Here is a 13,379-nt window from a genome sequence, read left to right on the forward strand (position 1 = left end):
GCCCTCAATGAAGTTGGCCTTTCCTCTGGGTGAGGCTGCAAACTGATCCGTGATGGGCAGGGAGGGGGTTGTGCCGCTCAGGTTGTCTTTTTGTAGGATATTGCCTGAAATGCCAAGTGCACTCAGATGCCCTGAATGCAAGCACGAGCCACTGAACATCTCTAAACCAAATGAAGTGAGGCACAGGAAGTCTGTACGCGGGGTAAGCAAGGTGGAAGGGATGGAGATATGGCTGGAAGGGGCATTGAAAAGGCAGAGGAGCAAATGGGGCAGCATGGAGAGTGTTTTTCTCCAAACAGACTCCTTGTTTTGCTGCAGTTTTTATTATACATCTCTTGCTTTGAGTTGGCAGCCCCTGGCCTGATATGAGCTCGCCAGGGTTGGTCAGAGCAGGGAATGCAAAGCATCTGCAGCCAGGAGTGGTTTTATTAAAAATACAAAGGTTTTCAAACATGCCAGTTACCCCTGCCGCTCCAAAGGCATCTCCCACGGGACCCACAAACCCAACTGCCCAAGCAGATCGCTCAGAAAGCCAGATGGACCCCTCCCACTTCTCGCCCAGTCTGCTCTCACCCCAGCAATGGAAGTTTAAAGCTGAGGGACTGGGCAGCCACCCGCAGAGTCCCAGCCCCTTCCCACCACCAGCTCAGACCCCCCGGACACTGATGTTCTCGTAGCTGGGGGGAGGCGTTGCCTGTGGCTCTCCAGGGTGTTGTGTCTCCAGCCAGGATGGGCTGGGGCGGAACAAGGCGCTGTCGGAGGAGCTGCGCCGGCGACCACCCTGCCAGCTTTGGTCCTCATCCAGGTAGCGGTACAGGGGTGGCGTGAGCTCCTCCTTCCTCCCTGGAGGATGGATGTAGGCTGGGGCACCGTGTGCAGGTCTACAGGTCAGGGCTTCTTCATAGGTGGGGATGGTGCTGGCATCCCAGGTACTGTGAGGGAAGAAATCCAACAGCACACTCCATTAACTGGAGCAATCTAGCACACAAAAACTGGAGCATGCCTGTGCCCTGTCACACAGAATCACAGAATCACCAGGTTGGAAAGGACCCACTGGATCATCGAGTCCAACTATTCCTAACACTCCCTAAACCATGTCCCTAAGCACTTCACCCACCCTTTCCTTAAACACCTCCAGGGAAGGCGACTCGACCACCTCCCTGGGCAGCCTGTTCCAGTGCCCAATGACTCTTTCCGTGAAGAATTTTTTTCTGATATCCAACCTGAACCTCCCCTGGCAGAGCTTCAGGCCATTCCCTCTTGTCCTGTCCCCTGTCACTTGGGAGAAGAGCCCAACTCCCTCCTCTCCACAACCTCCTTTTAGGTAGTTGTAGAGAGTAATAAGGTCTCCCCTCAGCCTCCTCTTCTCCAGGTTAAACAACCCCAGCTCTCTCAGCCGCTCGTGTCCCAGCACCTGCCAGCCACAGCATCCCAGTGCCTTGTCAACTGGAGCACCCCAGCACTTGTCAACCAGAGCATCCCAGCAGCCCATCAATCCCATCGCTGGAGCTGCGGATGGCAAGTGTTGCCTGCCTGGGGTCACTGGAAGATTGTGTCAGCCACTTCCCAGCACCAAGTGGGTGGCGAGCCATGTGGGAGGAAGGACACAATCCACCAGACCTTGCCACAAAGCAACATTGCCCCGTTCCCCCTGGGTTTATTAACCCTTGATCCAAGAAGAGGAAGTCAAGGCAGCCTCTAACAGCTGCCACCTCTTGCATTAAGGGCTACAACTGCAGGGCTGACCACAAAGCAGCAGACGCGCTGAGTCTCAAGACATCTGCCCCTCCGTTCCGCACTGCACTGCTTCCCAAGGGCTGGAGAGCATCCTCATCATCTGCCTAACCCCAAAGCCACCCCCAAAGCACAGTGGCTGCTGGCATTCAAGTGAGTGGCCTTAGCTGGGCATCCCAGTCCCATATGGCCATGCCCCACCCTCGTGCCCGCCAGAGCCCTTCATGTGCCAGCTAAGCTTGGTGACACTTCCAGCAGTGCTTTGTTGAGCAAACACAGCTTGTGTACAGGGAAAACCTCCACCCAACCTTTACCCTATACACGGCCGTGCTCAGCACCCTATGCAATGGTGCAGCTCCAAAGATGGGGAGGCTTTGAAAGCAACTCACTCTCTACTTGCTTTTGCAGATGCAAACCCTGTGCAGTGGCTCAGGGAGGCTGCAGGCACTGGAGGGGCACAGCTGGTCCAAAGGGAAAGCTGTGATGTTCTGCAGAGATTCTTCCATCGCGAAGGTGGCGGCCCCCTGTCCCAGACCTACCTCCCCCAGCATTCGTGCCATGGCTTTTGCCAAAGAGCCTCAGTTCTCAAAGGGATGCTGTCTTGGAAATGCAGAGAGACAGGTTTCTCCCAGCATAAAAGGCTTTGCTGTGCAAATGCTAAGCAAGGGATGCGGAGTTCCTGCAGTGCCAGCAGTGCCGGGGCACTGTCTAGAACAGGAGGTGGGAGCTCAGGGAAAGAGACATTCCTCATGGGGAGCACAGCAAAGGGCTGCACAGGAGGAGGAAACCTCCAAGACTGCCCAGACCGCCTCATGATCTCATCCCCAGATACTCAGATGGGCACCAAAACCCTCAGAGAACCAGAAACGTGCCACCCACACCAACTGAATTTGTATGAGCTTGTGTTCTTAAGAGTTTCTTTCAGTGCTGTGCTGCTTTTCCCCAGAGCCCGATTCATGCTGGAGCCACGATCTTTGCTGTGACTACATAAAACAGCAGTGCGAAGGGCTGGCTGGCTCAGCTTCCACAATAGTCTCTGAAAAAAACCTCTTTTGATCAAAAAACTTTTAAATCAAGAAATGGGAATAAATCTCAGCCTCATACAGGAAGAGTCTGGGGACCTGACAAACACCAGTGGTGTTCAGGTGGTGTTTGGGGTCTTCCCAGAATCCAAAATGGACTACATAGTGGGTCCCTTCACCTGCACTCCCATCTCACTTAATGCCAGCCTGAGGACTATTTTCCTCCTTTTTAACACCTTTAACATAGATTTTGTGTCCATTAAAGACAGCACAAACCCTGTCACCCTTATAAGGCACTGCAGCTTGTGGCACCAGGGAAGGTTTCAGGAGATGGAAGTCTGGATGAGTCCCCCCACTCCCAAATCCAGTCCTTCTGTCAGAATACCACTGTGGTCTTCTGTTTGGAGACTATGTTAAGGAGATGTCTTTCTCAGCCAGCAATGGCCCCACAGGGCAAGGAGATCTGTCTGTGGCTGAGCCAGTGGGCACAGAGGGTGCCTGCAGCAAGGGTAAGTTGCAGGGGTTTGGGTGAAGGTTGACACTAATGAGCAAGAGCATCTGCTCAGGGAGCAGGAGGAGAGCACAAATGGGGTCTGAGCAGCAACTAGCAGCACAGCGGCATTGCCGCTCATCTGAGCTCACCAGCAAGAAAGCCTGGGAGCAGGCTTAGATGTATGGCCATGCCGGGACAGTCAAACCCACCCTTGACTTCTTCCCACCCAAGCACCACACACAGACGTGGCACCCACCTGCAGTTCCACTTCTCCAGAGGCTCCGCGGTGAAGTACTGCAGGTCCCTGGGGAAATGGTACTGGTAGCGGCGGGAGACCACCCTGGCATTGGCTTTCACAGACCAGAGGAGCCCGAAGAGGAGGAGGATGCCACCAATGCCACAGCAGAAGAAGCTGACGGAGCGGAGCAGGGCATTGGAGGAGGAGCTGGGAACCACCTTGGCTTCCTGGGGAGGCAGAAGGCGAGCTCCACTGTTGGCTGTGGAGCCCACTTCCCCATCGCTCCACCAGGCAAAACACAGCGTTCCTGTCACCAGCAGCACAGCCCCCGTGATGGTCATGCCGTAGCGGAAAGAGGCAGCTGCCATCCTTTTTGAGGAGATTTTAGGACGAGAGAAGAGTGAGACAAGGCATAAGAGAGAGCCCACGTCCTGCAAGACAAGAAATGGCCTGGGTTTGAGTGGGACAAGGTCATGGAAGACCTGCCAGAGGAGAAAACTACTGAGGTAGGACCTCTCTAGGAGTTGCACGCTCTTTAGCTATGTATTATCAGCCATCAGAAGGGGCATTTCCACCATCTCATATGGGAAACCCTTGGGCAGAGCAAAGGCAGCCACCAGTTTGGACCTGTAAACTTCCCAACAGCCTCATAAAAACATCATAATTTTCCAGAAATGACCCAGTGCTCCCATGGAGGCAGTGAGAGCCCCAGCCAGGGGAGCTACAGAGGCGGCTCTGGGGACCTGCACAGCTCTTGTCTTTGGGTTTGATTCCAGACTTTCTCCCAAGCTTGGAGGAATGCCAGCTGGGTTTCTGATCAAAGCAAGGCTTATGGGAGAGGGTAGGGAAAGGGATATAAATGTAAGATGTCATCGCTTCTGAATTACCAGTGTATATATTTTCTCATCTGAAACTGAAGGTGTTTTCTCATCTGAAACAGTCCTGTGGTGACAGCAGGTGACTGGCATCACCGGTCAAAAGCCCATAGCCCAGGGGATTTGGCACAGCACTGCTTCTTGTTTTCTCAGGGAAAATGCCCAAGTACCACCTTTGAAAGTCACAGAGCTGCTGTATCAGGGGAAAGAAAAACCCTCCGCTGGCAACCCAAGGGGCCTCAGCTACAGATAGCTTCTGAGATGCCAGTGAGCAGGGACCCCAAAGAGCTCTCCTGTGGCTGTTGGGAGCCCACAATAGCTGCGGTCCCCACCACAACCAAGCTCAGGGCAAGGATGGGAACAGGAATAAATGCGCATCTCCATTAAAAGTCAGGAATGTGCTAGATATAAGCTAAACCCTTGGAGAGGGTATGGCCTACTGCTGAAGTCAGTATTTCTGCTACGCCAGGGCGGACTAAGGCAACAGGCCACTGAGATCTATGAGGCTTTTACTGACCCAGCTGTGATGTCCCACTTTGAGACACTCCAGGAGCGGAGTGGGGCTTCAGTTTATTTTGAAGGTCGGTTAAATACCCTGACACTGGAACAATCTGCTCGGTCTTCCTCCAAATGAGCTTTTGCATATCAAATCTTGCTCCCCCCTTCTCAGCTCCCCAGCATGATTGATCCTGCAGGTGTTAACACCACCTTCACCATCCCTATCAGAGTGTTTAAGATTGGTTTGACAACCAAAGAGATGAGGCAGCGACACATGTTCCTGCTGGGTGGCACTTGTCAGCTCAATATTACATGCTGAGAGCAACCATCCTTCCCCAGCACAGGAAAATTTGAGGAGAGGGAGCTAGTTTCTGACCTCTAGAGATCTCATTCCCCCTTGCTTTCTTCATCATACAATAAGCATCTGGTCTCTGGGCATGGAGATCCCCAGCCCCCAACTCCCAGCAAGCAGGGAGGAAGAGAGGTCCCATCACATCCGCTCTGGCCCTGCTCACTAACCAGCAAAAAGATACAGGTACAGCTCCCATTTCTTGATGGACAAAAAGCTTTGGACCATGTGGGAATTAAGCACCAGCACCCCTATACAGATTCAGTCTTGGGTGACGCCCTTGCAAGGGCTTCTCACAGTGGCAGTGCCAGTGGAGACCCTGCACATTAGAGACTGTCCAGAATGGAGATGTGGCTTACACACAGAGGTGGATGGAGAGCTGCGTAGGTGACCCACACTCACCTCCAATCTCTGCCTTCATCACTTTGCCTGTATGTCAGAAAATGAAATTAATCTGGTGGCTTTGGTCTCCATTCCTCCAGGCAGGGCTTTGTTTCCACCTATAGCGGGGACTCAAATTGTACCTCGAGATCTGGAAGTGCCAAGCCAGAGCTAAGGAGGGCTCAGAATTCCAGCACAGACTTGGTGTGATCAAGGACAGGTGAAATTACATTACTTCAAGCCTTTATTTATCAGATGGGCCCACTAAATGGAAAGCCAAATTACTTCATAGTGAAAGAAACATCATTTGATCTAATCTATGTTTAATGAAGAAATCTGATGAGAAGTGGGATTCAGGAAGCCTCCAGGAAGGCTGCAGGACTGGGAGCCTTGACAACATGCTCCAGTTCTCATCCTGAGGTCAGGAGCCCAAGTCTGAGATGAGACAGAAAAGGGACTGTTAGAGACCGGTTAGAAATGCCAGCTGATGCTAATAGGGATCAGCATCCTCCAACTCACCACCGAACACAAGCAGGAACCAGCAGGCGAGCTGGGCTCATGCTGCCTTGCAGCCATAGATGCTCAGGAGAGCGCAAGGACCCTACTGACCCGTGAATCCAGCTCCTTTTGAGAGCACCACATTTACCTGGAAAATTTTCAGCCAATATGATTTGAAAAAAAAGCATGCTACAACCCCAAAAACCTACAGCAAAGCTCTCGATCCAACTGCATGGAAATCAGGTAGCTCCAAACTGAAAGCCTGGCTTGAAACAGCACCAAGAATTGAAATGTTCAGCTCCTGCAGCCAACAGTGTTCTCATTTTGGGGCCAGCCTGGTGAGGTCTGGGAGATGCTGTGATTCCCCAGCTCAGGCACTGGGAATTTTGCAGCCCTTAGCACTGTGCACATCTGGGAGCAGCGGCAGTGAGGGGGAGGCGGAGAGCCTCTGGGAGGTGACAGATTGACAGCCTGAGAGAATAAATTCTTCTCTTTTGACAAAAGCAGCGCAGCGCAGAGAGCAACGCTAAGAGCTCCTCCAGCCTACCCCGCACATGCTCCAGCAGCAGGGGTGGCTCCTCTGTGCTGGGTGACATTGCCATCCCACTGTCCTCTTGCCAATCCCCCTCTCTGGCTGGCATGGCTCTCCTGGACCTCTTTAAAAGATATGTGATGTTTTTCTCAGCCCATCAACCACTTGGAAGAAGAGGCCGAAGGAGCAGGGGCAGGAGCAGAGGTGTGAGGCCAGGGCAGCACCCAAACCCCTGCTCCCCAAGCCTGGCCCTGACCCCACTCCCAGGGCACTCCACATCTCACACATGAGGTCTCCTGGTGACCATTTCCAGCACAGGTTTCCACGGAGGGGCTACCAAACACCCATTTCCACTCGCCAAGCCACCCTTACATTTCGTTCTGTCCCGTCTCCTCCTTTGACCTACTCCAAAATATTCTTTCCGGGGAAAGAGATTTGCACATTGCGTGTACAAACAGACACAAACATTAATAGTTTGCATAGTTCCAGTAAGATGCTGAGAATAGCATCCCCCATATAAAGTTATGCAGATGGTGATTCATAGGGTCTAAGCATTACTCAGAAAAACGCTCTTTCCCAGCGAAACAAGAAATGAAAAGAGTTTTGAATCTCTCCCACTGACATCAAGAAATCCACCTCCGCATCCCATCCCTTCTCGGTGTTTGCCGCCTGTCCTTCCCCACCGCGCTGGAGCCCTTTAACCGCATGCAGATGTGACCAAAGGAACCCAGAGGAGACACACGCCCAAGTGCCAGCGGGTCACTGGGATTCCCTCCTGCCTTCGGCTAGGTTTGCTGTCACTACTGTCACCATTACTAGGGGGTCGTACCCACCCAGACCGAAGTAACACCGAAGCTTTTGAAAGAGCTCCAGTCCCGGAGCCGCTCAGACGGAGGGACCCGCACGAAGCGAGGCCCCCGCAGCTCCAGCCCCGACGGCGGCGATGCCCGAACCCGGCGTTTTCCTCCCAGAAGCGGAGCTCCGGGGTCCCGCCGGTGCCCCCGGAGCCTCCCCCGCTGCCGGAGCCGAGCTCCGTGTCCCCCCCGCCCCCCGCAGCTCACTCACCGCCGCCGCCAGCCCCGCTCCGGCCGAGCGGCTCCCGCGGAGCGGCGGAGGAGGGGGGCGCGGCCGGGCGGGGCGGGGGCCGGGCGGGGCGCTCCCCCCCGGGCTCCCATTGCTCCCTCACGGGGATCCCACCGCTCCTCCCAGGGCTCCCATTGCTCCGTCCCAGGAATCGTACCGCTTTCTCCCGGGAATCCCACCGCTCCTCCCGGGGCTCCCATTGCTCCGTCCCGGGAATCCCACCGCTCCTCCCAGGGCTTCCATTGCTCCGTCCCGGGAATCCCACCGCTCCCTCCTGGGGCTCTCATTGCTCCCTCCCGGGCATCGTACTGCTCTCTCCCGGGAATCCCACCGCTCCTCCCGGGGCTCCCATTGCTCCCTCCCGGGGCTCCCATCGCTCCCTCCCGGGAGGGCGGCTCCGCTCGCAGCCGTCCCGTCGCGTTCCGCGCGCGCCGGTACTGGGGGAAAAGGCAAAGGCGAAGGGCGCTGCCGGGCTCGCTGCGTTCGGATCGCTGAGGGGGCGGCTCTCCCGGTCCGAGAGTGCCGGGGAGGGGAAGGGTGAGGCTGGAAGCGCCCGGTGTGTGGTTCGGGGGTGATCCCGGCTGCGGGGCGCTGCCCGTGCTCCTGAGGGACGGGGGCGCAGAGCCCTGCCATCCCCGGGGGGGGCAGGAGTCGGGGACAGACCTGTCGGGGGCCTGGGGAGGGCTTCGTGCTGCAGAGCCCGTGAGAGGTGCCCTGCCGGTACCGCAGCCCCGTGAACACCACCGCCCCGCGGGTGGGACAGCAGCGCACGGAACGCCTCCGTCCCCCGGGTGGGACACCCTCGCGGCAGCACCGGCGGAACCGCCACGAGTTGCTTTGTAACCACTTCGGTTCTCCTCACCTCAAATGCCAGTACTGCCCCTTTGCCCTGTTTCAGATGGATCTATTTACCCTGCAGCACTCATGAGGATACCTGGATGTTAACCAAGAGGCAAGTGCTCTGCTCTGAGGTTCAGGATGGTCCGTGTGATGGGCATCGGGACTCGGGCGTGCTTTCTCATCGCACAGGTGGAGTTTATTCGCAGCTGTCGTGCTGCACAGTGCTGTTGTTGTGCGCTCTCACAGATCCGCTGTGTTACTCTTCAGCTACAGCTGAGCATCGCTGACAGAAAAAGCCATTTCTACAGATATACCTGCACTGTAGCTGAACCCTGGGCTGCTGTTCCCGCACTGCTTGCAGCTCCTCACTTCTCTGGTTCAAAAGCACTTCAGGGTTCATCTGCACAGGCTGCAGGGGCTGATGCACAGCCTTGCTGTGTAATTAATTATGTGCTTCGTATATGCTTGGTAGCCACTCAGCCTAGTGGAAAATGTGCAGGAGTGCAGCCCCTGCTGACGCTGAGGAGTTATACAAATGGTAAACTGAGGCACAAAGAGGGCTGGTTCACAAGGGGCTGTCCTGGTAGCAGCTTGGGTCTCCATCACAGAGGAGCATGGGACAGGGGGCTCCCAGGCCAGCACCCCAGTATGGCCTCACCCACCAGGCTGGGATGCAGCAGAGCCCTCAAACCCCAGGGTGCAATCGCCAACAATAAATCCCGCATCTCCAAACTCTGTGGTCTTCGCCCCTTGGCAGAAGAGCTTTTGGCCCTTAGGATTCCAGGAGTTAACAGCTGGATTCCTTTGTCACAGATATGCTGATGCTGAGCACCCACATTACCATCCATGAGTGATGCAGGCACTGTGATTCACCAGTTCTCCTGTTAAAGGACAATGAGACATCTCCTGCTCCTTACCTGCTCGATGTAACATTTAATTGAAATTTGATTGTTCAATGGCTTCTGAAGCACTTCAGGGTGTCATTGGCACACGGCTCGGTGTGCCCTTCCTAGCACAGGGCTGTAGAGAGTGAGGGGGCTCTGTGCCAATGCACTGCTCTGGCCCTTTGGTCCTCCAGTCCCATAACAAGATGGGATCTTCCGTCTCCCCCACAGAGCTGGCCTACAGGCAGCCACAAACCCATGACAAAGTTTTTGCAACAGGGCAAAAGCTGGAAGTGCTGAGCGTGCCCATCACAGAAGAGTGCCAGCACCTCTGTCTGCTTATCAGGACCTTGGCCAAACTTTATGAGAACTTCTCTTCTGGTGGACAAGGTGCTGCAGCACATCACAGGGTGCAGGCAAAGGGCTTCTGCAGAATAAAGACAGAATATCTGCACAAATTATGTAAAACATCCCATGCATGCTGAAACTGTGGCAGAGAAAACAAGATTTAAAAGACAGTTACAGCTCCTGCAAGAACAGGAACAAAGGAGGAACAGAGAAAGAGAGATTGTTCCAGTAATTGCCTCCCCCAGGTAAGGATGCTCTGCCTGATCAACGCTGCTGGCACAGTGGAAAAATGCTGCTTTTTGATTCACCTTTCACCACATTTTGCTGCTGCAGCAAATTACATGTAAAATCTTGCATTTCACTGTATAATCAGGTTAAATAAGTCAGCTTTTTCAACACCTCATGTGAGTGTGCACGCGTGTGTGTGCATGTGTGTGTGTGTGCACGTGCTCACATGCATGCACTTTCTGCCTTATCACGACAAGGTGATTGACACCAGAGCACCAAGTCAAGAGTCAGTTTGGGTGCACCAGGGCCCCAAGTCCAGAAAAGAAGAGCTCCAGCTCCTTACTAGGGCCTTTATACCTGGGACAGGAGTGTCGACATCCTGGGGCAGGTTGCAGGTCTCCATCGGTGATTTGGTACCCAAGCCACACTCCCTGCGCCCAGCTGCCCCTGACAAGGGTGCTGCAACCCATGATGGTCCCCCTAGAGTCACTGATGAGACTTTAGGGAACGTGTCTCAGCAGGCACAAGGTGCCTACATTGTCTAGGTCCACAGAGAAGCCATTCCCATGGGACTAGCACAACTCGTGCCTCCCCTCAGCATGGGCCACTAGGCACAGCAAAGCCGGGTGCTGCCTGCCAAGCCGATAAGCGGCTACAGCACGCAGCCATGAGGATGTGCAGATGGGAAGGAGTTCCTGCACCCAGTACACGTAAAGCAAGGGAGAAACCTCCTGTTATCTATCTTTGCTTTAATTTGCATCTTCTTAAAATGCCTAATTAGTTGCATTAATTGATATACTGGCTCAGGCACTTCTAGTTAATCCAGTAAGTAAATTTAGGTATTGAATATATTTGTCCTACATCTTCAAATGCTGCAAAGTTCACCAATGTCCTTAGGCTTATTTGGGGTTGAACCCCCGGCTGGCCATTTCGTGGTTCTGCTATTTAGGAAGCTGGAAGGCTTAGGACTCACCCTTGCTCTCCAGCAGGAAAAGCCTAGCGTTTGGATGTGGAAGGGTATCAACCTCATGACCACAAAGCGGGGTGTGTTTGTTGTGGCCACCTTCACCAAGAAGTACTCTTCCTGCAGACAGCTATTTTTTTCCCCCAAGACTTTACTGACTGCAGAAGCCCATTTTGTACATGACATATCTTATTATTTAGTTCCAACAGCTTTTACTGGATTTGAACTACAACAGAAAAGCAAGATTACATTAACTACATTCAGCTCAATCACTTGCTTAATATCAGTTTCTGAAGTGGTTTCTGCACTAGTTATATCAGACACCCAGCAAGCCTCTGGACCAAAAAACTTTAAGTGTTTTAAAGCTTTAAAATGTGCTAACCTGACTGTAACATGTCCTAAACAACAGTGTGTAAAGCCACACTATGCTGAGGAACACAGCTACGGTGGGAAGTCCTGGAAAGTGAGAAGTACTGATACCTTCATCCACAGAGATCTTTATGGATGAGCAGTGATCTTAAACTCCTTTTCCTTTTCATTCAGCACTTGTGTTCCCTCAGGAGCACCAGGCTGAGGTGCCACCTCCCGCTGAGGCCACTGGGTAGATAAACTGGCATGATAAAACTGTGGGTTTCCTGTAAGGGACATTTCTGTGTTGCAAATGGGGACAGTAGGAGCTTCCTAGGAGCTTTCCACCAAAATCTGCAAAGGATTTGAAATTTGCCTTTAAAAGGGTGGGAAAATGAAAGAGTTAAATCCTGATGCCTCTCGTCAATCTTTAGTCAGGTAAAACTTTTCCAGAGCTCCTGGAGATTTTTGCCTTAGGGAGGCACCATGTACTGTGCACATTTCAGGTCTGAGCTTCTCTTTCTGGGAACATGCACCATTTGCACCCCACCATGCAACGTTTTACAGGTGGTCAGTGTTGTGGCTGTACCAGAGCATGAGTTGCCATTTGCCTTGTGGTGAAGAAACATCGATTTTCAGCCTTGTAGGCTCCTCAGTCAAGCTTGATGCCAGTTGTGAGCGCAGCTGCTGTACCTGAGCAGAGGCAGCTATCAAAGATCTGCACTGACTGCTGGAAAACAGCAGCAGTTAGCTTTACCCCACACATTGAATAGCTGAGGATTGAGCCCCTGTGTTCTTGATTCCAAATCTTGATGGTTAAAAAGTAGCAAGTACTTACAATCAAAGACAAAACTGCCTAAATTTGCTTTCCAGTTGAATTCGCCATTACATACAGGATGAACTCAATCTACTTTGACATCCTCAAGAACCTGTGCAGTCTCCATGTCTCCACTGCTCTCAGTTATTACAGCAGTCTCCAGGGAGTAGGTGATGGGATTTTTTTTTTCCCTCGTGATGCAAGTGCAAAAGAGAAGCTTAAAATCAGCATTAATAATGATCTTTAGAGCAAAGGTAGAGCAGATATCTAGCTCTTGTCACCACTGGGTGTGGAGCCATGAGGAAACCCTCAGTGTCACACACCCGTCCCAGATGCTCCATAGCTGATTGCCTTTCCCAGTTCTCCCTGTATTATTGCACCTCCTGACGTGGCATCAGGCTGCCTACAAGCACTTGCTCACATCAGTGTGCTGTGCTGGGAGGTTGCTGAGGGACATTATGCTACCAGCAAACCCTGCAAAACTTTTGTTGCAGGCATGAGAGCCTGAGGAGATATGCAATGTATGGCTGAAAGGAGAGAGCACTTTTTACTAGTCTATGGGGTATATAGCTTGAAAAAAAAAATCCAAATAGACTTTCAGGCACAGAAGCTCTCCTGCAGGTCAGAGCATTTGGGTCAGCACCTTGTGTCTGAGGGTTACAGGTGATGAGGCACATGGGAAAGCTGCTCTGTTCCTTACACCAGCCTGGGAGGTAGGTGTTACGCGGCTTGCTTCTGTTTTCTTCATGCCATGTGGTCTCCATTTCAAACAGCAAATGTCAGTCTCTTCCTTCCAGCAGCAGTGATGTTCCTCTGGCTGTACTGCTGTGCCCCAAAGCTTGTCTGCTTTCTTCAAAGCTTGTCTGTAACATTGTCTGCCGACCTAGTAAAAGCAGTCACTTCTGCCTGCAGACTTTGCCTCACTTCTGACCTGGCACATTCACATCTTCTTACCTGAGTTTCTAGGTAACTGCAGACAATTTCAAAATCCTGCAAAAATGACAGGAAAGATTGGGAAATAAAGGGCTGCAACTTCTCTGATATGGCATTAAAAGTGTCAGAACCAGTCTGACTGCGGATATCAACCCTCATCTCCAGTGAAGCCAAGAGCAGTGCCACTGTGCCCTTAATGAGAAATTTGGCTCACACGACAGTTAGGTCTGTAGATTAAAGCTCCAATCCAAATACCTTCTCCCAATTTACTCCTAAAAGAAACAGCAGTAGCTAAAACTTTCTCCTTTGCAGGT

General features: G+C 52.7%; 1 protein-coding gene across 7 annotated transcripts; it reads right to left on the reverse strand.

The window, feature by feature from the left end:
- Positions 1 to 370: 370 nt before the first annotated feature.
- Positions 371 to 8,882, reverse strand: TMEM61 (transmembrane protein 61). 7 transcript variants are annotated; one of them, XM_054072354.1, is made up of 3 exons: positions 8,013 to 8,359; positions 3,506 to 3,918; positions 371 to 932 (listed from the first exon to the last, which is right to left on the reverse strand). In XM_054072354.1, the coding sequence occupies exons 1-3, from the start codon at positions 8,334 to 8,336 to the stop codon at positions 647 to 649; spliced, it is 1,023 nt and encodes a 340-aa protein (XP_053928329.1). In that variant the 5' UTR covers positions 8,337 to 8,359; the 3' UTR covers positions 371 to 646. The 7 variants fall into 7 exon arrangements, with proteins under 7 accessions (XP_053928329.1, XP_053928335.1, XP_053928332.1 ...); XM_054072360.1 differs by lacking the exon at positions 8,013 to 8,359 and adding an exon at positions 8,858 to 8,882 and having other exon boundaries at positions 381 to 932; XM_054072357.1 differs by lacking the exon at positions 8,013 to 8,359 and adding an exon at positions 8,638 to 8,807 and having other exon boundaries at positions 381 to 932.
- Between the last annotated feature and the right edge of the window lie 4,497 nt (positions 8,883 to 13,379).

The sequence above is a fragment of the Cuculus canorus genome, chromosome 8 (genome assembly GCF_017976375.1).
Source record: "Cuculus canorus isolate bCucCan1 chromosome 8, bCucCan1.pri, whole genome shotgun sequence".
Lineage (NCBI taxonomy): Eukaryota > Metazoa > Chordata > Aves > Cuculiformes > Cuculidae > Cuculus > Cuculus canorus.

Excerpts from the sequence above, each read along its gene's own strand:
- TMEM61 (XM_054072354.1), bottom strand. The coding sequence starts at position 8,336 with ATGGCAGGGCTCTGCGCCCCCGTCCCTCAGGAGCACGGGCAGCGCCCC. Across the intron at positions 3,919-8,012 it reads GGGATTCCCGGGAGAGAGCA|GACGTGGGCTCTCTCTTATG; the intron begins GTACGATGCCCG and ends CTTGTCTTGCAG. Across the intron at positions 933-3,505 it reads CTGGAGAAGTGGAACTGCAG|TACCTGGGATGCCAGCACCA; the intron begins GTGGGTGCCACG and ends CTTCCCTCACAG.